The sequence below is a fragment of the Coregonus lavaretus genome (genome assembly GCF_964263955.1).
Source record: "Coregonus lavaretus genome assembly, chromosome: 19".
In the NCBI taxonomy this organism is placed as follows: Eukaryota; Metazoa; Chordata; class Actinopteri; order Salmoniformes; family Salmonidae; genus Coregonus; species Coregonus lavaretus.
In genome coordinates this window covers 11487727-11512798 of record NC_140006.1, presented here as the reverse complement: position 1 = coordinate 11512798, position 25072 = coordinate 11487727, and the positions used below count along the sequence as shown (strand labels likewise).

General features: G+C 45.5%; 1 protein-coding gene across 4 annotated transcripts; it reads right to left on the bottom strand.

The window, feature by feature from the left end:
* Positions 1-666: 666 nt before the first annotated feature.
* On the bottom strand, positions 667-17902 carry LOC311147049 (cyclic AMP-responsive element-binding protein 3-like protein 3-A). 4 transcript variants are annotated; one of them, XM_084183659.1, is made up of 11 exons: positions 17711-17902; positions 16607-16735; positions 16415-16507; positions 13922-14198; positions 5297-5412; positions 4495-4587; positions 4222-4328; positions 2914-2982; positions 2562-2646; positions 2269-2365; positions 667-1924 (listed from the first exon to the last, which is right to left on the bottom strand). In XM_084183659.1, the coding sequence occupies exons 3-11, from the start codon at positions 16499-16501 to the stop codon at positions 1734-1736; spliced, it is 1122 nt and encodes a 373-aa protein (XP_084039785.1). In that variant the 5' UTR covers positions 16502-16507; positions 16607-16735; positions 17711-17902; the 3' UTR covers positions 667-1733. The 4 variants fall into 4 exon arrangements, with proteins under 4 accessions (XP_084039785.1, XP_084039786.1, XP_084039783.1 ...); XM_084183660.1 differs by having other exon boundaries at positions 16607-16706; XM_084183657.1 differs by lacking the exon at positions 16607-16735.
* Between the last annotated feature and the right edge of the window lie 7170 nt (positions 17903-25072).

Sequence of the window (25072 nt, the reverse complement as noted above, 5' to 3'; positions counted from 1 at the left end):
AATCTGGGTTTGGTGGATGCCAAGAGAACGCTACCTGCCCCAATGCATAGTGCCAACTGTAAAGTTTGGTGGAGGAAGAATTATGGTCTGGGGCTGTTTTTCATGGTTCAGACTAGGCCCCTTAGTTCCAGTGAAGGGAAATCTTAATGCTACAGCATACAATGACATTCTAGACGATTCTCTGCTTCCAACTTTGTGGCAACAGTTTGGGAAGGCCCTTTCCTGTTTCAGCATGGCAATGCCCCCATGCACAAAACGAGGTCCATACAGAAATGGTTTGATGAGATCGGTGTGGAAGAACTTGACTGGCTTGCACAGAGCCCTGACCTCAACCCCATCGAACACCTTTTGGATGAATTGGAACACCGACTGCGAGCCAGGCCTAATCGCCCAACATCAGTTCCTGACCTCAGCAAGTCCCCGCAGCAATTTTCCAACATCTAGTGGAAAGCCTTCCCAGAAGAGTGGAGGCTGATATAGCAGCATTGGAGGGACCAACTCCATATTAATGCCCATGATTTTGGAATGAGATGTTCGACGAGCAGGTGTCCACATACTTTTGGTCATGTAGTGTATATATTCTTTGCTACTGTAGGTAGCGTTAGCTAGCGCTAGTCGGCTGGCTGTAACTGAGCCAAAAAAAACTCATCCTATAGCTTGTTCTCCATCTTCTTTTTAATTAATGCCAACATGTTTTCAGATAGTGAGCCAACATGTTTTCATCACTTTTATTTCCCTGACTGGAACTCGTTTTCTCATGCTCTCTCGTCTCTTTGCAGCAGACATGTAGTGAGCAATATGTTTGGACCATCAAATTGCAATATAATCACAGTTTCGAATCGCAATACATACAGTACCAGTCAAAAGTTTGGACACACCTAGTCATGCCAGGTTTTTTCTTAATTTCTACTATTCTATTCTGCAGCGATACGCCATCCCATCTGGTTTGGACTTAGTGGGACTATCATTTGTTTTTCAACAGGACAATGACCCAACACAACCCCAGGCTGAAGAATCTCAAATATAAAATATATTTGGATTTGTTGAACACTTTTTTGGTTACTACATGCATCCATATGTGTTATTTCATAATTTTGATGTCTTCACTATTATTCTACAATGTAAAAAAATGTAAAAATAAAGAAAAACCCTTGAATGAGTAGGTGTGTCCAAACTTTTGACTGGCAGTGTATATATACATACAGTGCATTCGGAAAGTATTCAGATCCCTTGACTTTTTCCACATTTTGTTACGTTACAGCTTTTTTCTAAAATTAATTAAATTGTTTCTTTTCCTCATCAATTTACACACAATACCCCATAATGACGAAGCAAAAACAGGTTTTTAGAACATTTTGCAAATGTATAAAAATAAAAAAACTGAAATATGACATTTACATAAGTATTCAGACTCTTTACTCAGTACTTTATTGAAGCACCTTTTGGCAGCGATTACAGCCTCGAGTCTTGGGTAGGACGCTACAAGCTTGGTACACCTGTATTTGGGAAGATTCTCTCATTCCTCTCTGCAGATCCTCTCAAGCTCTGTCAGGTTGGATGGGGAGCGTTGCTGCACAGCTTTTTTCAGGTCTTTCCAGAGATGTTCTATCGGATTCAAGTGTGTTAGAGCTAGTGGTGCTTCATTAGCCTAGTGGTTGGGTAGGAAGTCAGTGGTGTTGGTTAGGAAGGAGCTCCGTATCTGCGTGGTTGAGGTTGAGTTTGCGATAGTGTGGTCAGAGACTGTGGTTGTAGTCATAGTTGTGGTCATGGTTGTGGTTGGTTTGGGGGTCTGAGTCAGCATACTCTGGCCTGAGTCGGAGCTTCCCCACCAGAGTTGACAGGGCCTCCACCCACCCAGCCACTGAGAAGACAGGTGGGGGTGATATCTCTGTGTCCACCACTGCCAGCAGGGAACGAGATCTCCCTGAGAGAGAGAGAGAGAGAGAGAGAGAGGAGAGAGAGAGAGAGAGAGAGAGAGAGAGAGAGAGAGACGTGAGCCGTGAGCCGTATAGTCAGATAGTAAGGTGTGTGTGTGCACGCACATGTCTGTGTGTGTGTGTGTGTGTGTGTGTGTGTGTGTGTGTGTGTGTGTGTGCGTGTGTGTGTGCGTGTGCGTGTGCGTGTGTGTGCGTGTGCGTGCGTGTGTGTGTTCACACCAACCGATGGCCACGCTTAAGTCTCCCTCCTGGCTGACATGGCTGTGTTTGTGTGTGTGTGTGTGTGTGTGCGTGTGTGTGCGTGTGCGTGCGTGTGTGTGTTCACACCAACCGATGGCCACGCTTAAGTCTCCCTCCTGGCTGACATGGCTGTGTGTGTCAGGCTGCAGACTAGAAGAGAGGAGGAGAGAGAAAGAGAGGAGCAGCACCTGGAGAGAAAGAGAGGGAGAGAGAGCATGAACTGCTCGACCCATTCTATTTATATCGTGTTCAACTGTGGATCTAAGTATTCAATCACAAGGCCTGAGTATTCAATCACAGACATGGTAACAGCCCAGTGACCACCGCAGTGACCTAAAACAGTGTATTGTTATTGTGATCCTGCTCTTTGTGTATAGTCCATACCAGGATGCAGGTCCCTTTCTGGGAAGTCTTACTGGAGCCAATACGTAGAATAGTTTGTAGCCTGGCCAGCTGCTCCAACAGACAACTGCAGTACCACACACACAGAGGATTCAGTGCATGAAGAGACACGAGAGAGGATAATGAGCTGTACTGTCAGATAGAGATGATTCAAAGTCCATTCTATTCAAGACAGGAAAGAAGGAAGGAGAGTGTAAGGTAGGAAGAAATGGAGGAAGGAAAGAGGGAGAGAGTAGAGGAGAAGGGGAGGAAGAGAAGAGGTAGGAAGGAGGAAGAGTTTAGGGGAGGAGCCTTAAACAGGTCTCCCTTGTAAACAAGATTTTGAATGCCTTACGTGTTGGTTTCCTCCAGTTGGTGGACTTTCCTCTGCAGCTCCAGGTTGTGTTTACTACAGGCATCCATCCTGACAGGGCAGAGAGAGACACTCCATCAGTCTCTCTATCGACTCACTAACTTTTCTATACAATACAATACCACACTCAACGAGCTGTATAAGGCCATAAGAAAACAAGAGAATGCTCACCCAGAAGCGGCGCTCCTAGTGGCCGAGGACTTTAATGCAGGAAAACTTACATCCGTTTTGCCTAATTTCTACTAGCATGTCACATGTGCAACCAGAGGAAAAAAATACTTTAGACTACCTTTACTCCACAAGCTCTCCCTCGCCCTGCATTTGGCAAATCTGACCATAATTCTATCCTCCTGATTCCTGCTTACAAGAAAAAATCAAGCAGGAAGTACCAGTGACTTGCTCAACACGGAAGTGGTCAGATGACGCGGATGCTAAGCTACAGGACTGTTTTGCTAGCACAGACTGGAATATGTTCTGGGATTCATTCGGTGGCATTGAGGAATAGACCACAACAGTCACCAGCTTCATCAATAAGTGCATCGACGACATCGTCCCCACAGTGACTGTACGTACATAACCCAACCAGAAGGCAACATCCGCACTGAGCTAAAGGCTAGAGCTGCCGCTTTCAAGGAGCGGGACACTAATCCAGATGCTTCTAAGAAATCCCGCTATGCCCTCCGACGAACCATCAAACAGGCAAAGCGTCAATACATGACTAAGATTGAATCCTACTACACCGGCTCTAACGCTCGTCAGATGTGGCAGGGCTTGCAAACTATTATGGATTACAAAGGGAAACCCAGCCACGAGCTGCCCAGTGGCGCAAACCTACCAGACGAGCTAAATGCCTTTTATGCTCACTTCGAGGCAAGCAACACTGAACCATGAATGAGAGAACCAGCTGTTCCGGACGACTGTGTGATCACGCTCTCCATAGTCTATAATGCCTATATGTTTCAAGCAGACCCACATAGTCCCTGTGCCTACTAACCTGTACCCCCTCACATTGACTCGGTACCGGTACCCCGTGTATGTAGTCTCGTTATTGTTATTTTATTGTGTTACTTTATCTTTTTTTTATTACTTTTTTTATTATTTTTATTAGCAAATATTTTTTTCCTTACTTAAAAAAAACTCTGCATTGTTGGTTAAGGGCTTGTAAGTAAGCATTTCACAGTAAGGTCTACACATGTTGTATTCGGCGCATGTGATAAATACAATTGGATTTGATAATTACTGGTGCAGTGGACCACCAACTGGGCTACATTGCTGTTCATTGGTCCATACCTGACCTCCAGACCTTCCACGTACTCCTTCTTCTTCTTCCTGCTCTCCTGGGCCGACTGCTTGTTGCGGATCTTCCTGCGGATCTTCTTCAGAACCCTCTCCTCGTACTGATCCAGGAGAACACAGTCAGACAGCAGAGAGAGGGAGCAAAAGAAGACAGAGATGATTAGAGTTGGTTAAAGTGAAAGAGTACAAAAGGTTTTTTCATGTTAAACTTTAACAAACAGGGGTGGTTGGCTGGCCAGGTGGACATTAGGGCCAGTTGTACCCTACCTTAGTAAGAGGCAGTTGGCTGGGCAGGTGGACCCCCTCTTTACCCAACAGTTTCTTCTCGTCCTCGTTAAGGACCACCTCCTGCAGGGAATTCTGGGAGTCACAGGAGAATGGGAAGACACAGCGATTACTGCAAGGCTTCAGACAGTCACATAAACGGGTTGCCTGACAACGTTCCGAAAATGATGGGTGGTAGAAGGCCCTGTGTTGTTTTGATTCTGAATGGTCAGATAGCTAGAATCAAAGAGAAGAAGCTGCCATGTGGGGAGTCGTAGGTGGCTTGTTTCAGCTAGTTGAATCTTGTTCTTGATACCATGTCTTGTTTTGAGGTGTTTTGAGTTATACCATGTCTATGATAATATTGCTCATAATTGCTACATAGCTAACTAACAACTGTAACGACGTATTAGAGACAATAAGTGCTTATTGTTCAAATGTATTTATGTTTTAATAAACATTTGAAGATGAAATATAGTCTACATGTTATCAATAAAACTATAATTCTAAACCAACCCCGTCTGTTTTGCCCCGACGATGCGCACATATCGGTTTTGTTGCTCAACACCTATACTGTGTTTATTTCCTATTTTCTGCCCATCTCTGTCTGTGTGTCTGTTTGTCTGTGTCTATCTGGGTCACTCTGTCTCATCTCTTTCCTCTATCTCTCTCTCTTTCTTTGTCTCTTGCCTCCTCCCCTAGAACCTAGACCTACAGCTCCAGTTTTGAACAGTTCTGAATGGATTCCGTACAGTAGATGAAAGCAATATGGCGTAGCCTCCACTCCCCTGTCCCTCTGACTCACAGTATCTCTTATTCCAGACAGCAGCAGGTCCTTGACAGTGAGGTGGTAACCAGAGGGCACCTGGGGGTTGTGGGTATCCCCATTGCTCTCTTGGAAGAGGCCAGACTCCCATCCAGCTGAGAAGACAGAGAGATGTAGGACCAGATTTACTGAGGGCTCAAAACAGTTACAAGATTGTATTCTATTTTATTCTATTCCATTCTTCTATTTAACATGAAAGGTTGTTGTTTGTCTGGGGCGGGGAAAGAAGAAGTAAATCCCATGTGGTCCTCTGTAGCTCAATTGGTAGAGCATGGCGTTTGTAACGCCAGGGTAGTGGGTTCGATCCCCGGGACCACCCACACGTAAAAACGTATGCGCACATGTGTCACGGTTTCGGCCGAGGCTGCTCCTCCTCCTGGTTCGGGCAGGCTTCGGCGGTCGTCGTCCCCGGAGTACTAGCTGCCACCGATCTATGTTTCATGTTCGTTTGGTTTTGTCTGGATGTTGTACACCTGTGTCTTGTTAGTCCTCGTTAGTGTCCTATTTAGTTCTCGTTGTGTGTGCTTGTCGTTGTGTGTGATTGCGCTTCTGTTTCGTGTTTGGAGCTACATTTTCCCTCCAGTGTTTTGGAGAGGTTATTTTGCACATGTTTGTGCGCCGTTTGTTTTGTCGCCTGTGTGCGCCGTGTATTCGCCTTCGGGCTTATTGTGCTTCTGTCTTTTATATATATATTGCACTAAAGCCTTTGGACTGAGCCTCTGCGTCCTGCGCATGATTTATACACCACACCCACCTTCAGCACGCCTTGACAGAATCACACACCATAATGGAATCAGCAGGATCGGCAGTGACGCCTGTGTCGCTTGAGGAGCATCTCCGTGGGCAAGAGGGCCAGATAAGACAACTGGAGACCGCTCTACAGGAGGTAATCAACACCTTGCACCGATGGGAGGCCAGCAGGGTACCCACACCTCCACCTACCCTGCCCACCCCATCGGTCGGTCCACCAGTCCCAGGTTCGGAACCCAGGGGGATTCGGCTCTCGCTCCCGAGGGCGTATGACGGAACAGCTGCCGGGTGTCAGGGGTTCCTCCTGCAGGTGGAGCTCTACCTGGCCACTGTACACCCGGTGCCCTCGGGATACGAGAGCGTTTCCGCCCTCATCTCATGTCTCACGGGCAAGGCGTTGGAGTGGGCTAACGCAGAGTGGAGGAAGATGGACGCCAACACCATCACCTACGCCGAGTTCTCCCGCCGCTTCAAGGCCGTGTTCGACCATCCACCTGAGGGCAAAGTGGCGGGGGAGCGTCTAGTCCATTTGAGACAGGGGAAGAGGAGCGCTCAGGTGTTCGCTCTAGAGTACTGGACTCTAGCGGCGGATGCAGGGTGGAATGAACGGGCTCTCATCGACCATTTTCGATGTAGCCTACGAGAGGACGTTCAACGTGAGTTGGCCTGCAGGCATACCCATCTTACCTTCGACCAGTTGGTCGATATGTCCTTCCGTCTGGACACCCTGCTGGCCACCCGTGGACGTCCCGAGGGGAGTCCGTCCATTCCGCCCTCCGGCACCTCCGAGCCGAGCCCTATGGAGCTCGGGGGTGCCGGCGCTAGAGAACGGAGGAGGAGGAGCCCGAGGTGGCCTGTCTCCTGCACCAAGTGCGGTCGTGGAGGGCACACTGCGGCCAGGTGCTGGGGAGGGTTCTCCGGGGGAGAAGACAACAGGCCACGCACTGGGGGGGCCTCCCAGGTGAGTAGACGTCCCACTTACCCAGAGCTTTCTGTTGCGCACTTTTGTATACCTGTTTGTTTTCCACAGGTTGCACCTCATTCCCAGCATAAGGCGCTAGTAGATTCAGGCGCAGCTGGGAATTTTGTTGATCGGAAGTTTTGTTTTGAGTTAGGGATCCCTCTCCTACCTGTTGACAAACCTTTTCCCGTTCATGCCTTAGATAGCCGCCCGTTGGGGTCGGGGTTGATCAGGGAGATCACAGCGCCACTTCGGATGTGTGCGCAGGGGGGTCATGAGGAGACTATACAGCTGTATCTGATCAACTCTCCTGCGTACCCAGTGGTGCTGGGGATTCCCTGGTTAAGCACCCATAACCCTGCTATTTCGTGGCAACAGAGGGCTCTCGATGGGTGGTCTGCTCAGTGCGAGGGGCGATGTCTGGGTGTTTCCGTGGAGGCGACTTCGGTGGAAAGTCCAAACCAAGTGCCCGCACTGCACATTCCGCCTGAATATGGGGATTTAGCTCTCGTGTTTAGCAAAGCTAGGGCGACGCAGTTGCCTCCTCATAGACAGGGGGATTGTGCGATTGATCTCCAGGCAGGAGCAGCGCTCCCACGGAGCCATGTGTATCCTTTGTCTCAAGAGGAGAGAAAAGCTATGGAGACTTACATAGCCGAATCTTTGAGACAGGGATACATTCGGCCCTCCACTTCTCCCGCCTCCTCGAGCTTCTTTTTTGTGAAAAAGAAAGATGGAGGGTTGCGCCCGTGCATTGATTACCGTGGTCTCAATCAGATTACTGTGAAATACAGTTATCCACTCCCTCTGATTGCGACCATGACGGTGTCATTGCATGGAGCGCGGTTTTTCACAAAACTGGATCTCAGGAGCGCGTATAACTTGGTGCGCATTAGGGAGGGTGACGAATGGAAGACAGCGTTTAGTACCACGTCAGGTCCTTTCGAATATCTCGTCATGCCATATGGGTTGATGAATGCTCCATCAGTCTTCCAATCCTTCGTAGATGACATTTTCCGGGATATGCAGGGACAAGGGGTGGTCGTGTACATTGATGACATTCTGGTGTACTCGTCTACCCGAGCCGAGCATATAACCCTGGTGCGTCGTGTATTGAGGAGGCTGTTGGAGCACGACCTATATGTCAAGGCAGAGAAATGTCTGTTTTTCCAGGAGTCGGTCTCCTTTTTGGGTTATCGGTTGTCCGCGTCAGGGGTGAGAATGGAGGTGGATCGTGTGTCCGCTGTGCGTAATTGGCAAACCCCAACTACTGTAAAAGAGGTGCAGCAGTTTTTGGGCTTTGCGAATTACTACCGGAGGTTTATCCGGGGTTTTGGACAGGTGGCAGCTCCCATCACGTCCCTTCTGAAGGGGGGTCCGGTGCGCCTGCAGTGGTCAGCCGATGCGGACAGGGCCTTTAGGAGACTGAAGGACCTGTTTACGTCGGCTCCGGTGCTGGCGCATCCGGATCCCGCATTACCCTTTCAGGTCGAGGTAGACGCGTCTGAGGCTGGTATAGGGGCCGTTCTCTCTCAACGGTCCGGCACGCCACCTAAACTCCGCCCCTGTGCTTTTTACTCAAAGAAGCTCAGCCCGGCGGAGCGTAACTATGACGTTGGGGACAGGGAGCTGTTAGCTGTAGTTCAAGCCCTTAAGGTGTGGAGGCATTGGCTTGAGGGGGCTCAACACCCTTTCCTCATTTTGACTGACCATCGGAACCTGGAGTACATCCGGGCAGCGAGGAGACTGAACCCTCGCCAGGCTCGATGGAGTATGTTTCTCACCAGGTTCGTATTTAAAATCACGTACATCCCTGGGTCCCAGAATGGTAAGGCGGATGCGCTGTCCCGGCGGTATGACACGGAGGAGAGGTCCGTTGAGCCCACTCCCATACTACCGGAGTCTTGCCTTGTGGCACCGGTGGTGTGGGAGGTCGATGCCGAAATCGAGCGAGCGTTGCGCACCGACCCCAGCCCTCCACAGTGTCCTGAGGGTCGGAAGTACGTTCCGCGCGAGATTCGGGATCGACTCATTTACTGGGCTTACACGTCACCCTCCTCTGGACATCCGGGTATCGGCCGGACGGTGCATTGCCTTAGCACTAAATACTGGTGGCCCACTTTGGCTAGGGATGTGAGGGTTTATGTCTCCTCCTGCTCGGTGTGTGCCCAGTGTAAGGCGCCCCGACATCTGCCCAGGGGTAAGTTACAACCCCTGCCCGTTCCACAACGACCATGGTCCCACCTCTCGGTGGATTTTGTGACAGACCTTCCCCTCTCTCAGGGGAATACCACCATCCTGGTCGTTGTGGACCGGTTCTCTAAGGCCTGTCGTCTTCTCCCTATGTCGGGTCTTCCTACTGCCCTACAGACCGCTGAGGCTCTATTTACCCACGTCTTCCGGCATTACGGGGTACCCGAGGATATAGTGTCTGATCGAGGCCCCCAGTTTACCTCTCGTGTTTGGAGAGCGTTCATGGAGCGTTTGGGGGTCTCGGTTAGCCTTACCTCAGGGTACCACCCGGAGAGTAACGGGCAGGTAGAACGTGTCAACCAGGATGTGGGTAGGTTTCTGAGGTCGTATTGCCAGGACCGGCCGGAGGAGTGGGCACGGTACATTCCCTGGGCCGAGATGGCCCAGAACTCTCTCCGCCACTCCTCTACTAACCTAACCCCCTTCCAATGTGTGTTAGGTTACCAGCCGGTTCTGGCACCTTGGCAGCAGAGCCAGATCGAGGCCCCTGCGGTGGATGATTGGATGAGGCGCTCGGAAGAGACGTGGAACGCTGCCCACGTCCACCTGCAGCGGGCCGTCCTTCGTCACAAGGCGAGCGCCGATCTCCACCGCAGTGAGGGGCCGGTGTACGCACCCGGAGATCGAGTCTGGCTCTCTACCAGAAACCTACCCCTCCGCCTGCCCTGCCGGAAGCTGGGTCGGCGGTTTGTGGGGCCCTTTAAAGTCCTGAGAAGATTGAACGAGGTGTGTTATAGGTTACATCTACCTGTTGAGTATAAGAATATTAACCCCTCGTTCCATGTGTCTCTTCTCAGGCCGGTGGTAGCTGGTCCACTCCAGGACAATGAGATAGGGGAGACTCCTCCGCCCCCACTGGACATCGAGGGGGCTCCGGCGTACACCGTTCGGTCCATCTTGGACTCTAGACGCCGGATGGGGGGTCTCCAGTATCTCGTGGAGTGGGAGGGGTACGGCCCGGAGGAGTGGTGCTGGGTGCCGCGGAGGGACATCCTAGACCCATCTCTCCTGTCGGAGTTCCACCGGGACCATCCCGCGCGCCCTGCTCCGCGTCCTCCTGGTCGTCCCCGAGGCCGGGGTCGGCGCACGGCTGGGGCCGCGCGTCAAGGGGGGGGTACTGTCACGGTTTCGGCCGAGGCTGCTCCTCCTCCTGGTTCGGGCAGGCTTCGGCGGTCGTCGTCCCCGGAGTACTAGCTGCCACCGATCTATGTTTCATGTTCGTTTGGTTTTGTCTGGATGTTGTACACCTGTGTCTTGTTAGTCCTCGTTAGTGTCCTATTTAGTTCTCGTTGTGTGTGCTTGTCGTTGTGTGTGATTGCGCTTCTGTTTCGTGTTTGGAGCTACATTTTCCCTCCAGTGTTTTGGAGAGGTTATTTTGCACATGTTTGTGCGCCGTTTGTTTTGTCGCCTGTGTGCGCCGTGTATTCGCCTTCGGGCTTATTGTGCTTCTGTCTTTTATATATATATATTGCACTAAAGCCTTTGGACTGAGCCTCTGCGTCCTGCGCATGATTCATACACCACACCCACCTTCAGCACGCCTTGACAACATGACTGTAAGTCGCTTTGGATAAAAGCGCCTGCTAAATGGCTTATTATTATTAAACTGAAAAAACAACAAAAACAAGCATGACAGACAGATGTCAATATAAGGAAAAAGTGTTTCCCAGGTGAACGGATACCAACCCTGGTAATTGTTGCCAGTCAATAGAAGATCAGACCCTATTCTGCTGGGTGTCATGCTCAGAACACGTTCGGCTTGTCATAAAATTTGCCCAAAATGTACTACCGTTACTATGTGTTGGGGAAAATCTGTAATATTTGGTCAAATCCAATGGCTCTCCCACAGGCACCAATACAATAACAGCTGGCTCTGGTCTACTTAACACCCCCCTTGTTAAGACGGCCTGAGCAGTGGGAGACATTATCACGGGGATGCAGTATGACTGTCACAAGATGGTCATGATATGGTCACATTGACCAATGAGAATGTATAGATAGTTCTGTACGACCAATGAGATGTTGTTTGTGTTGACAGTTAAATGGAGATGTAATTTTAGGTCTGATAGGTGACCGTTGAAGCACGACCCACCATCGGCCCGTGTATTATTAAACAAGTTGAGCTTTGAGAACTGTCTAAGATTCCTTGATTTGTTTTCACTCCTCTACAAGTCTGAACTGATTGTTTGGCCTTCAATTGATTGCTGTCATACCTTGTTTATAGACCTCTTACAGGGTAAAGAAACCAACGTGTCATTTTGTAATTTGGGTGAACTATCCCTTTAAGGTTAGGGATAGGATTAAACTTAATTTTAGGCATTAATTCAGAGTTGTTAAGGTTAGGTTAAAGGCAGGGGTGCGACCCCATTTTGATATCGACATTTTTTAGATACCCCACCATGTACAAAAAGTGATGTAATCAAAGGCCAATGTTCACTTTTTTAATTGGTGCTATGGCAGTCTATTACAAATCAGTTTGACAGTACTTTTGACAGTATTTCAATCTAAAATAAGTTTGAAGTGACTGAAATGCATCAGAAAGGAAATTTAGAAGATCATCAGGCAATCATTTTGTAAGATATTCTGTGTAGAAAAGAACATCATCATTGTTTTTCCCCCAGTCTAATTTAGTGCCTGGTCTTGTCCACTCTGTTCTAATGAGTCCAGATTGAGGGTAACAGAAGACACATTCACTGAGTGTACCAAACAATAGGAACACCTTCCTAATATTGAGTTGCACCCCCACCCTTTTTCCCTCAGAACAGCCTCAATTCGTTGGGACATGGACTCTACAAGGTGTCGAAAGCATTCCACAGGGATGCTGGCCCATGTTGACTCCAATGCTTCCCACAGTTGTGTCAATTTGGCTGGATGTCCTTTGGGTGGTGGACCATTCTTGATACACACAGGAAACTGTTGAGCATGAAAAACGCAGCAGCGTTGCAGTTCTTGACACAAACTGGTGCAACTGGCACCAACTACCATACCCCGTTCAAAGGCACTTGAATATTCTGTCTTGCCCATTCACCCTCTGAATGGCACACATACACAATCTATGTCTCAGTTGTCTCAAGGCTTAAAAATCATTCTTTAACCTGTCTCCTCCCCTTCATCTACACTGATTGAAGTGGATTTAACAAGTGACATCAATTCACCTGGATTCACCTGGTCAGTCTATGTCATGGAAAGAGCAGGTATTCATAATGTTGTGGATACTCAGTGTACGTGTTCCTGAGAGTCTTATCTTTCAGATGGGGTCATCATTTGTAGCTTAAACTGTTCAAAGGATAGAGACACATTTGCAGGAAGAAAACAGAAACCACTCTGTTTATTACAACCACATCTAGCGGCTACCGAGGTTACTGATGCAACTCCGATTCTATGAACCAAGCTCAATTTTATACATTTTATTTCAGATTTTCTCTCGCGACCCCAAATTTTAAAATCAGGCGACCGCACATGGGGTCGCGACCACTAGTTTGGGAAACACTGGGTTATGGTTTGGGATAGGGTTAAAACAAACAAAAAAAATTACAAAATGAGTGCCTAGTACTGGGATTGAACCCGCAATGCTCGGAGCTGTAGCTTGCAGTTAAAGCCCATCCTCAACCCCATCCCCAGTAAGTGTTATTATGACTGCCTCAGAAAGCAGGATGACTGCAATGTCTTGTAATCTCATACTGCCTGTGAATTACCCTAGTTCAGACTAAAAGGGCCTTCTGATTTATTTCTTGCAAAAACAGGCTCACACAAAATAAAAACTGTACACTGCACTCTCTATGGCGCACTTTTTAAGTGTGGCCCTTATAGTTTTGGTATATATTCTCCATTACGGTTTGCTAATGGGTTAGAGCATGCTGTTATGTTATGCACCAACAAAAAGACTCAATCAACAAAGCTGATGTGAGTGTGATGGTCTCTCAGTTATCTGTTTGGGAGTATGCTCTGGTGTGGCTAGAATTAGAAAAAAGATAATGAAATAGAACAGGCTGGGTAGACTGGAGGTTTCAATTCAAATTGATATTCTGTGATGCTGACGGACCACTGATGGTGCTCCAAGTGGAGTGTTCAATGAATTCATCATAGAGATCATTTCCATTGCAGGAACACTCCCTAGAGCAGGGGTATTCAAATCCAGACATCATGGTCCTCAGCTCTGCTGCCTGGTAGTCAATTGAAAAGAATATTGATTGAGTCAATTCCCCTAGTGTTCAAAAGTTCCCAATGGGCTGAATCAGGTGAGAGGGGGGGAATGAAAACCTCTGTGTAGAATGGACCAGACCTGGGTTCAAATACATGTGTATTTGAGTATTTGTATTTGAAATAATTAGTTTCTCTGCATTTGACTTTTTTTCCAAATATTTGTTTCCAAATACATTATTTCAAATATCCCTAGGACCAAACAGACCCTGGTTAAAATGCATGAAGTATTTAAATATTTTGTATTTGAAAATTATATACCAATACTTTCCATGTGTATTTCCCAATACAATATTAAACTATTTGTATTTTCTTCAAGAAAAATTATCCATATACTTACTTTGAACCCAGGTTTGGAATGGAAGGACCTCTAGGCCCGGATTTAACTAACCCTGCTTTATATCATTGCTATGTGCATCTATTCCAGAGGTGTGTATTACCTAAGTCGATGGAGACATCAGGTGCCAGGCAGTGCAGTGCAGGCCTGGTGAGGTGAGATTGGAGGTTAGGGAGATGGGCTTGGTAGAAGGCATGGAAGGGGGGGCTGGAGGGCGGGTTGGGGCTGTCCAGGTGATCGGAGCCGGAGGTGGGGTCCTCACTGGTGCCACTTTCGCAGGGGGAGGAGGGCCACAGGGGAGAGGTGGGGGCAGATGATGAGTCAGTGCCACCTAACAGAGTATCCAGGAAGTCATCACCGCCACCTTCTTGGCTCAGAGACTGCAGGGGTTTGTGAGTGAATGAGTGAGTGAGTGAGTGTTTGTGTGCGTGTGTGTGTGTGGGGAGGGTGAGATACATGCAGAGAGGGAAATAAAACCAAAGACACATCATCAGACATACAGTACACAAACAGGTCACAGGTTATGTTACTGTACAGAAAGCTACTAAACACTGCAGTCACTCACACACACACAAACATGCACGCTCACGCACGCAAACACATACACACACATCAGCCAGAGATAATACCCCTGTCTAGGGCCATCAAAGATATATAAAGGACTGCTATGATTGAGGTCTGACAGTTCTAGTGAAGGGAACAGGAAGCCCCCTCCCCACAAGCTGTCAATGAGAGACATACAGTGGGGGAAAAAAGTATTTAGTCAGCCACCAATTGTGCAAGTTCTCCCACTTAAAAAGATGAGAGAGGCCTGTAATTTTCATCATAGGTACACATCAACTATGACAGACAAAATGAGAAAAAGAATCCTGAAAATCACATTGTAGGATTTTTAATGAATTTATTTGCAAATTATGGTGGAAAATAAGTATTTGGTCACCTACAAACAAGCAAGATTTCTGGCTCTCACAGACCTGTAACTTCTTCTTTAAGAGGCTCCTCTGTCCTCCACTCGTTACCTGTATTAATGGCACCTGTTTGAACTTGTTATCAGTATAAAAGACACCTGTCCACAACCTCAAACAGTCACACTCCAAACTCCACTATGGCCAAGACCAAAGAGCTGTCAAAGGACACCAGAAACAAAATTGTAGACCTGCACCAGGCTGGGAAGACTGAATCTGCAATAGGTAAGCAGCTTGGTTTGAAGAAATCAACTGTGGGAGCAATTATTAGGAAATGGAAGACATACAAGACCACTGATAATCTCCCTCGATCTGGGGCTCCACGCAAGATCTCACCCCGTGGGGTCAAAATGATCACAAGAATGGTGAGCAAAAATCCCAGAACCACACGGGGGGACCTAGTGAATGACCTGCAGAGAGCTGGGACCAAAGTAACAAAGCCTACCATCAGTAACACACTACGCCGCCAGGGACTCAAATCCTGCAGTGGCAGACGTGTCCCCCTGCTTAAGCCAGTACATGTCCAGGCCCGTCTGAAGTTTGCTAGAGTGCATTTGGATGATCCAGAAGAGGATTGGGAGAATGTCATATGGTCAGATGAAACCAAAATCTAACTTTTTGGTAAAAACTCAACTCGTCGTGTTTGGAGGACAAAGAATGCTTAGTTGCATCCAAAGAACACCATACCTACTGTGAAGCATGGGGGTGGAAACATCATGCTTTGGGGCTGTTTTTCTGCAAAGGGACCAGGACAACTGATCCGTGTAAAGGAAAGAATGAATGGGGCCATGTATCGTGAGATTTTGAGTGAAAACCTCCTTCCATCAGCAAGGGCATTGAAGATGAAACGTGGCTGGGTCTTTCAACATGACAATGATCCCAAACACACCGCCCGGGCAACGAAGGAGTGGCTTCGTAAGAAGCATTTCAAGGTCCTGGAGTGGCCTAGCCAGTCTCCAGATCTCAACCCCATAGAAAATCTTTGGAGGGAGTTGAAAGTCTGTGTTGCCCAGCGACAGCCCCAAAACATCACTGCTCTAGAGGAGATCTGCATGGAGGAATGGGCCAAAATACCAGCAACAGTGTGTGAAAACCTTGTGAAGACTTACAGAAAACGTTTGACCTGTGTCATTGCCAACTAAGGGTATATAACAAAGTATTGAGAAACTTTTGTTATTGACCAAATACTTATTTTCCACCATAATTTGCAAATAAATTCATTAAAAATCCTACAATGTGATTTTCTGGATTTTTTCTCCTCATTTTGTCTGTCATAGTTGACGTGTACCTATGATGAAAATTACAGGCCTCTCTCATCTTTTTAAGTGGGAGAACATGCACAATTGGTGGCTGACTAAATACTTTTTTTCCCCACTGTATATTTAGAAATATAAATATATGGCTCTGCTGTCAATCAATAACTGTCATTGGGCAATGGGAAAAGATGATTGGCAGATGGACGGGTTCAACATGGACCATGCAAGACCAAAAAGAGACATGGGGTTGAGCATATTATAATCAGATTGGTTAGATTTGTGACTGACTTTCCATGAGTATGAATATAGAATCTATAGGGTGCTTTTACTGATGGAAAGGGCCGGAGGAGAAAGTGGAATGGTGATGTCACTCACCCCGGGTGATGTGATTTGCCAGGGCTGGTTACCATGGCAGCTGAGGATTTCATCTGACTTGTAGAGCAGGAGATCTATAAGTTCCATTCCTCCCTATAGAGGAGAAACACACTGATTGGTTACAACTCGGGTCAGGAGTATTTCATGATTACATTAACTGATCAGGAAAAACTATGGGTCCTAGTTACTGACCAGGAAAAACTCAGATATAACATCAAGCAATTGTGTCACAAATGGTGGCTCGGGAGCCACTGATTGGTTGTGCCCTCTTAGGTCAATCGCTGACTGAAGACTGAATCCCGGTCAGAATCATTGGTTTTGCTCACATGGAAGGTAAGAAGAAAATCCAAAGACTTTAGGTGGGTCACACAGCAAAAACTACACAGGGAATCTCTTTACAGGAGCTATAGACACAGAGGAATGTGCATGTTTTTTATAGTTGTATGTTTGTGTTTCCTGTGCTCCCGCCTTGATTGATGTAATTGTGTCACTAGCTCCTTATTGTGTACTTTGTGTTGTTTGTTGCTTTTGTAATGCAGTGCTCCCTTGCAAAATAGACTTTGATCTCAATGGGACGTTAAATAAATGAAATAAATAGGCAGGTGGACACAAACAGAACAGGGCACCTCTATTGAAGTATAAACTTGTTAACATGGATCCTGAGACCACCCAGAGTCAATTAATAATCCTGACTCTTCCTATAGATAAACATACATATACAGTAGACTATTTGACTCCATAACACCAATACATATACACAGGGGCGCATCTTTGGTTTTAGAAGTGGGGGGGATATAATTTATTTTATCCAGTCGGATAAACACTCCAAACAGCCTATCCGCATGGTCCTAAAGCACACCGTTGCCTTCTTTTGTATCACATTCTAATGATAAAACTGGGGGGGGGGGGGCAAAAATGCTATTTCAGAATGTGGGGCATGTCACCCCGTCCCCCCATCCCCAGTGAAAGTTGCGCCCCTGCATATACAGCATGGTTCCTGGGTTGAGGAGACTCAAATAAGTCACAACAATATACTTTCAAAGACTAAATGTTGATATAATACAGGTCAATAAGTCAATAACTTACAGTACGTCTGTATGTCATTATAGAACCCACAAATGAGTATGTTTTTAAATTGAAGTCTTAATACGATCACAATGCTTTTTGGTGAAATAAGCTGACATTGAAAGCCACTTCAAACTATGAATGATAAAGCACACATCTTATTCAATCACCTGTCTAAAAAACACAACAACAACAAAAAAACTGAAATCCACACAAGCTTGTTTTCTTTACCTTGTTTGAGATGTGGGTCATTATTCCAACATTCCAACACGATCGGTGCCAGAAGTTGTAAATATCCAACAGGAATGATCAAGAGTTGCCAATAGCTAACTTGATAAATATTTCAAGCTGGGATTGCAGTTCGTGTGTCCTGTAGCTAAGTATGTGTGTTTTTGTATGCGCATATGGAACACCTGAGACTGTTCCATGGGACAAAGTTGAAATTCCAATCCCTTTGAAATCTCAGCAGAATAGAGATTGCGTGTGTGTGTGTGTGTGTGTGTGTGTGTGTGTGTGTGTGTGTGTGTGTGTGAAAGATGCAATCATCCCCCCAACAAACACTCACACAGACACACACACACGCACACGCACACACATTTGAATTTAAATGATAAAGTTTTGTTTAATCTGAATAGTTATCTCCTACATTCCTTTCTATGTTTCATCTTTTAGATATTTTATTAATGTAATTGACACAGGGGTACCTGTATCCATCATAGAGTACCATGTAGAACGCAATCAAACTGAGGTGACCAATTGGGGTTTTTGTTCCATTATTTACAAATATTACATTACTTATTTTCTGGTTTAATATATGATTAATAAATAAGCTATGCATATAAATCAACACATTGTTGTGTTTAGTTAATAACAGCTATTTCTCAATTAAACCATAACATGATGCCTTATCAGCGTGTCTTACTATTATCTCTGTATATGAGGGCATCTGCCTGCTAATGTGCGTGTCTAAGAATTACACCCACCATAAAGAACACATCATTATGTCATGTTCTCTAATAATGAATTATACCCACCATAAAGAATACATCATTATGTCATGTTCTCAAATAATGTTTTATCAAAGCAGTATTATAGATCACAACAATGTCAAAGAAAACAGAGGTGTACCTTTCAGAACATGTTTTCCAAATGACTGTAGCTGGAAGTTTCCATGCAATTGTATTACACAAATTTCCATGGATATGAAAATTGTGGGGGAGTGTAACAGAGATATCTGACCACAACGTAACATCAGATTTAATGACCAAGAGAGTAGTTTATATTGTTATTTTTGCCTGTAATATGACTTTTTCAGGTGGGTGTTGTCCAGAGCCAATATTCAACAGTACCATGATGAAGATATTCATGCCAGGAGTCAGGACACTTTGTTTTTATTATGATATACAGTGCATTCGGAAAGTATTCAGACCCCTTGACTTTTTCCACATTTTGTTACATTTCAGCCTTATTCTAAAATGGATTAAATAAAGCAAATGTCCTCATCAATCTACACTCAATACCCCATAATGACAAAGTGAAAACAGGTTTTTAGACATTTTTGCACATGTATTACAAATAAAAAACAGAAATACCTTATTTACATAAGTATTCAGACCCTTTGCTATGAGACTCGAAATTGAGCTCAGCTGCATCCTGTTTCCATTGATCATCCTGGAGATGTTTCTATAACTTCATTGGAGTCCACCTGTGGTAAATGCAATTGATTGGACATGATTTGGAAAGGCACACACCTGTCTATATAAGCCAAAGGTCCCCAAGAACACAATGGCCTCCATCATTCTTAAATGGAAGAAGATTGGAACCAGCAAGACTCGGGGGTGAAGGGCCGTGGTCAGGGAGGTGACCAAGAACCTGATGGTCACTCTGACAGAGCCCCAGAGTTCCTCTGTGGAGATGGGAGAACCTTCCAGAAGGACAACCATCTCTGCAGCACTCCACCAATCAGGCCTTTATGGTAGAGTGGCCAGACGGAAGCCACTCCTCAGTAAAAGGCACATGACAGCCCGCTTGGAGTTTGCCAAAAGGCACCTAAAGGACTCTCAGACCATGAGAAACAAGATTCTCAGGTCTGATGAAACCAAGATTGAACTCTTTGGCCTGAATGCCAAGCATCACGTCTGGAGGAAACCTGGCACCATCCTTACGGTGAATCATGGTGGTGGCAGCATCATGCTGTGGGGATGTTTTTCAGCGGGACTGGGAGACTAGTCAGGATCGACGGAAAGATGAACGGAGCAAAGTACAGAGGCGTTCTTGATGAAATCCTGCTCCAGAGTGCTCAGGACCTCAGATTGGGGCGAAGGTTCACCTTCCAACAGGACAACGACCCTAAGCACACAGCCAAGACAATGCAGGAGTGGCTTCGGGACAAGTCTCTGAATGTCCTTGAGTGGCCCAGCCAGAACCCGGACTTGAACCCGATCGAACATCTCTGGAGAGAGCTGAAAATAGCTGTGCAGCGACGCTCCCCATCCAACCTAACAGAGCTTGAGAGGATCTGCAGAGAAGAGTGGGAGAAACTCCCCAAATACAGGTGTGCCAAGCTTGTAGCTTCATACCCAAGAAGACTTGAGGCTGTAATCGCTGCCAAAGGTGCTTCAACAAAGTACTGAGTAAAGGGTCTGAATACTTAAGTAAATATAATATTTCCATTTTTAAAAACTGTTTTTGATTTGTCATTATTGGGTATTGTGTATAGATTGATGAGTAAAAAAACAAACCATTTAATCAATTTTAGAATAAGGCTGTAACGTATATATATATATATATATATATATATATATATATATATATATATATATACATGCATTTAAACCAAGTTCTCAATCCAAGAGGGGTCAAATACTTCTCCTACATAGGACTACCACACAACAAGCCACATGTACTTCGATATTTCCTCACAAGCATGGAAACCGTTCAAGTGGGTACCTTGCTGGCGAACACAGTCAACAGACAGTCACAGATAATGGGATGGTTTGCAGGTCAGGAAGATTCAATATTAATTAACCTCTCTTATACAGTATGATTGACACCACTGCGTACACTGTCATGCTAACATCTCAAGAGTATAAAGTCAATGTCTGTCAAGTACGTAGGTCTCTAAAGCCAGTTCTCTGAAAAGCCAGCTCTTCAACTAGTTAACACATCACATTCTATTCCTCCCAAGTGGCTATGGCAAGGTCTGAGAATCAATTGGATGAGTCGTACTCCCTATCCAAGGCCCTCTAGCAAACCCAACTACCCAAGCACTTGACAGTAAGAATTGCACAGTGTGTTTAGATTAAGTCTCTCTGCTTTCAGGCTTCCTTCTTTAATAGTGCCGTCCACCACTGCAGGGGTTTTCATCCTCCTCTCAAACACCCACTGAGACTATTAAAAACAAATCTGACCCTGGTGATACAATTTGTAAAACTACATCAATCCAATACATTCAGTCCAAGACCCCCTGTTTGATAGTTGCTGCTCTGGGCCCATATCCATAAAGCGTCTCAGAGTAGGAGTACTGATCTAGGATCAGTTCCCCCTGTCCGTTCATAATTAATCTAAAAAGAAAAAAAGATATCCTCGATCAGCACTCCTACTCTGAGATGCTTTATGAATACGGGCCCTTGTGTACGTGAAACCACAACCAGTGCCTCACAGGCACAACGTGGAGCTCTTTGGGCCCATGGAGTTTCAGGATTTCCCTGTAATGACTACATGTAATCAACAACATGCAATAACTATTTACTGTATAACATTTCTCTCTCTCTCTCCCTCGCTCACCCTCCCTCTCTCAAAGTGTATTTCTTGCTCCATTAAAGCACACTTATCTATGAAATGGGACACAGAATGACAGTATGCTAGCTGAAATCTCGTATCTTTATTGTTGTTCTATCTGGGAAATTGAGAGCTCCAAAGTACACAGATATATTGCACAACCAGGTCAGAGCAATAAAGAGTAGCTATACAAATAATTCCACTGTATTAATGTACAGTATATGAGGGTTAGAATACATCACCAATGTACTAATACATGTATTGGTATTTAGATCCAGTCCAGAATGACTTTACAGTAAGAGTTCTGATGCAGACACTACAGGAATCAAACAGACACAACCATTACTGCCTTGCTGTTCTGTATTGTCGTAACCAACTGAACTAAGCCATGACATCACAGGTTCTCTTCCTATCATGTAGTGGTGCTGTAAATACACTTGTAGCCTATGTGCCATTTTATGGGTGTATCTCAATCGTGGAGTACCTTCCTCTCCCCGACTCTTCCATCTACACTGATATGAAATAACTGGATAGGTGGAAAAATCCCACCTGGTGGGCATTCACCATATTATTTTAACCTGTGCTGTGTTGTCAGATCAGTAAAGATGAAGGAGAGGAGACAAGGACAGGATGTAACATTAGACCAGCAATACTCCATAGACGGACCGCGGAACGGATCCGGACCTAGGGCGGGATCAATATGGGCCGTGGGGGAGGGGACTCAGTCGGTCTTTCAACCTTCTGCTGTTGAGAGTTGTAATAGTAGAATGCACAATTTCTAAATTTAGTAGTTCATCTGCAGTTTTCTTCTTGTTATCACATTCACTGGCAGACCTTAGAGAGCTATTTATAACATGTCAAATTCCATTTGAACAACTAGCCCATGTTAGCTAGGTAGGTAAATTAGGCTAACCAGCTAAATCTTGTAGTTATCACGGCCAGTTTATGTGACCAGCGGCCTCAACCCCCAGGGGGCCTCCATTGATTTTGTTGAGTCACTCAGGTATCATAACACACATAAGACATGGCAAAATATGTAGAATTGCAGGAAATTCGCTTTAAAACAGCTAAATTTTCTCTCCGCCCCTTGGCGAAATGTGTAGAATTGCAGGAAATGATTTTCTCTCCACCAACAAGAGGAGTCTGAACAGTTTAAACAGTTTGGGGTCGCATGGGTCACGAGGTGGGGGTTTGTTACTACGCCGATGAATGAAAATATCTGTCCGGACCTTCATGTCACCGGACCTTCTCAAATAGTATTTGAGTACCCCTGCTTTAGACTACTGTTAGGCAGCCATATGTACCGTTTCACCCTCCCCCTGAGTCACTGGGAGTATGTGTGTTCCTAAGCATCCCACTTTTTCATTGCACCATACAATCTAAGAGCTGGATCTTATCTTCAGTCTTCTGTGATAAGTATGTCTACCCCAATATAACATTCTTGTTGTGATGGAAGGAATTACTTGTTATATGCATTTCAGGGCAAATAAATGAAAGTGATTGTGGATGATAATGAGTCAATGGTCACAGCACTTAATAGTGCTCAAAGCAATTGCTTTACTACATGCAACTATTACAGCAACATGACTTTATATTATTTGCCCTTTTAAGATTTCATTTGGATGCACATGTGTGTGTGTGTGTGTGTGTGTGTGTGTGTGTGTGTGTGTGTGTGTGTCTGTGCCCTTAGCTCCTAGCCCTTAGCTCCTAGCCCCTAGCTCCTAGCCCCTAGCTCCTAGCCCCTAGCTCCTAGCCCTTAGCTCCTAGCCCCTAGCTCCTAGCCCTTAGCTCCTAGCCCCTAGCTCCTAGCCCCTAGCTCCTAGCTCCTAGCCCCTAGCTCCTAGCCCTTAGCTCCAGGCACTTCTGTTCTGGAGATTTGATTGCCAAAGCCTTTTTTCAGATTTCTTCAATACTATTGTGGATAATCATGCTCCCTTAAAAAATGAAAGGTTAAAGGTAGATCGAATACCAGGTACACTCCGGAATTATCAGAAGTCATTCATAAAAGAGATGATGCTTCTGTCAAGGCCAGGAACACAGGCCTAGGCCCGGATTGGCAGGTTTTTAAGCAACTGAGAAATCCTTGTGCAAGACAAAACAGAAAGGCTAAATCTGATTATTATGTAACCGCTCTTTCGGATTGTAATGGGAACCCAGCATAATTCTGGAAAACTGTCAAATCCCTAAAGGATTCTACTTCCTCCTCTCTGCCACAGCAAATTAATTCAGACACTGGCCTCATAACGGAAAAAAATGCCATCATTGATGCATTTAATCAGCATTTTATTTCAGCGGGCTATCTCTTTGAAAGAACTTCTAAGCCAATTCACAATGATAATGGGCTGGATGCTGATAGGGGAAACCTGCTGAATGATCAGAAAATTTGTAGTCAAAGCTTTTCTTTTAGGCTATTTAGAGAAAATAAACGTCCTGGATGCTTTGCTAGCAATAGACAACAAGAAATCCACAGGGGCGACCAATTGGATCCCAGTCTGCTTAAGTGTACAGCGCCCATCTTTGTTGGCCCACATTTTTTATTTAACTTTGTTATCAGGAAAAATTCAAAAAGTATGGAAATCAGCTCTTGTGCTGCCACTCCATAAGGGCGGGGATAGTAGTGATCTTAATAATTATCGCCCCATTTCAAGGCTTCCTTGTCTAGCTAAGATTCTTGAATCCTTGGTACATGGACAACTTTGCTCTTTTTTATCTGAGAAATGTATTTTGACTGTAAACCAATCAGGGTTTAGGCCTCGGCATAGAACTATTAAAGCAACCACTTTAGTTGTTAATGATCTTGTCAGTGCTTTAGACACTAAAAATGAATGTGCTGCTTTGTTTGTGGACCTGTCCAAAGCTTTTGATACTGTTGATCATGCTATTCTATTGAATAGGTTGTCCTCAATAGGCCTGAGCTCTGACGCCTGTTCATGGTTTAATGATTATCTTAGTGACAGAACTCAGGCCATCGTGATTGATGGGGTTAAGTCTGAATTCCTTGATGTACATAAAGGTGTACCACAGGGGTCGATTTCGGGACCTGTTCTCTTCACTATTTATATAAACACCATTGGTCAATCTGTTGTTGTTTTTTACTTAATTTATACTGAACAAAAATAGAAAAGCAACATGTAAAGTGTTGGTCCCATGTTTCATGAGATGAAATAAAAGATTCCATAAATCTTCCATACGCACAAAAAGCTTATTTCTCTCAAATGTTGTGCACAAATTTGTTTACGTCCCTGTTAGTGAGCATTTCTCCTTTGCCAAGATAATTCATCCACCTGACAGGTGTGGCATATCATGAAGCTGATTAAACAGCATGATCATTACACAGGTGCACTTTGTGCTGGGGACAATAAAAGGCCACTCTAAAATGTGCAGTTTTGTCACACAACACCACAGATGACTCAAGTTTTGAGGGAGCGTGGAACTGTTATGCTGACTGCAGGAATGTCTGTTGCAAGATAATTTAATGTTCATTTCTCTACCATAAGCCACCTCCAACGTCGTTTTAGAGAATTTGGCAGTACGTCCAACAGGCCTCACAACTGCAGACCACATGTATGGCGTCGTGTGGGTGAGCGGTTTGCTGATGTCAATGACAACGAACACAAATGCATTTTATCGATGGCAATTTGAATGCACAGAGATACCGTGACGAGATCCTGAGGCCCATTGTCGTGCCATTCATCCGCCACCATCACCTCATGTTTCAGCATGATAATGCACGGCCCCATGTCACAAGGATCTATACACAATTCCTGGAAGCTGTACACAATTCCTGGAAGCTGAAAATGTCCCAGTTCTTCC

Excerpts from the sequence above, each read along its gene's own strand:
- LOC311147049 (XM_084183657.1), bottom strand. The coding sequence starts at position 17,731 with ATGACCCACATCTCAAACAAG. Across the intron at positions 4,588-5,296 it reads TGTCTGGAATAAGAGATACT|AATTCCCTGCAGGAGGTGGT; the intron begins GTGAGTCAGAGG and ends TGTGACTCCCAG. Across the intron at positions 4,329-4,494 it reads GCCAACTGCCTCTTACTAAG|TACGAGGAGAGGGTTCTGAA; the intron begins GTAGGGTACAAC and ends CTCCTGGATCAG.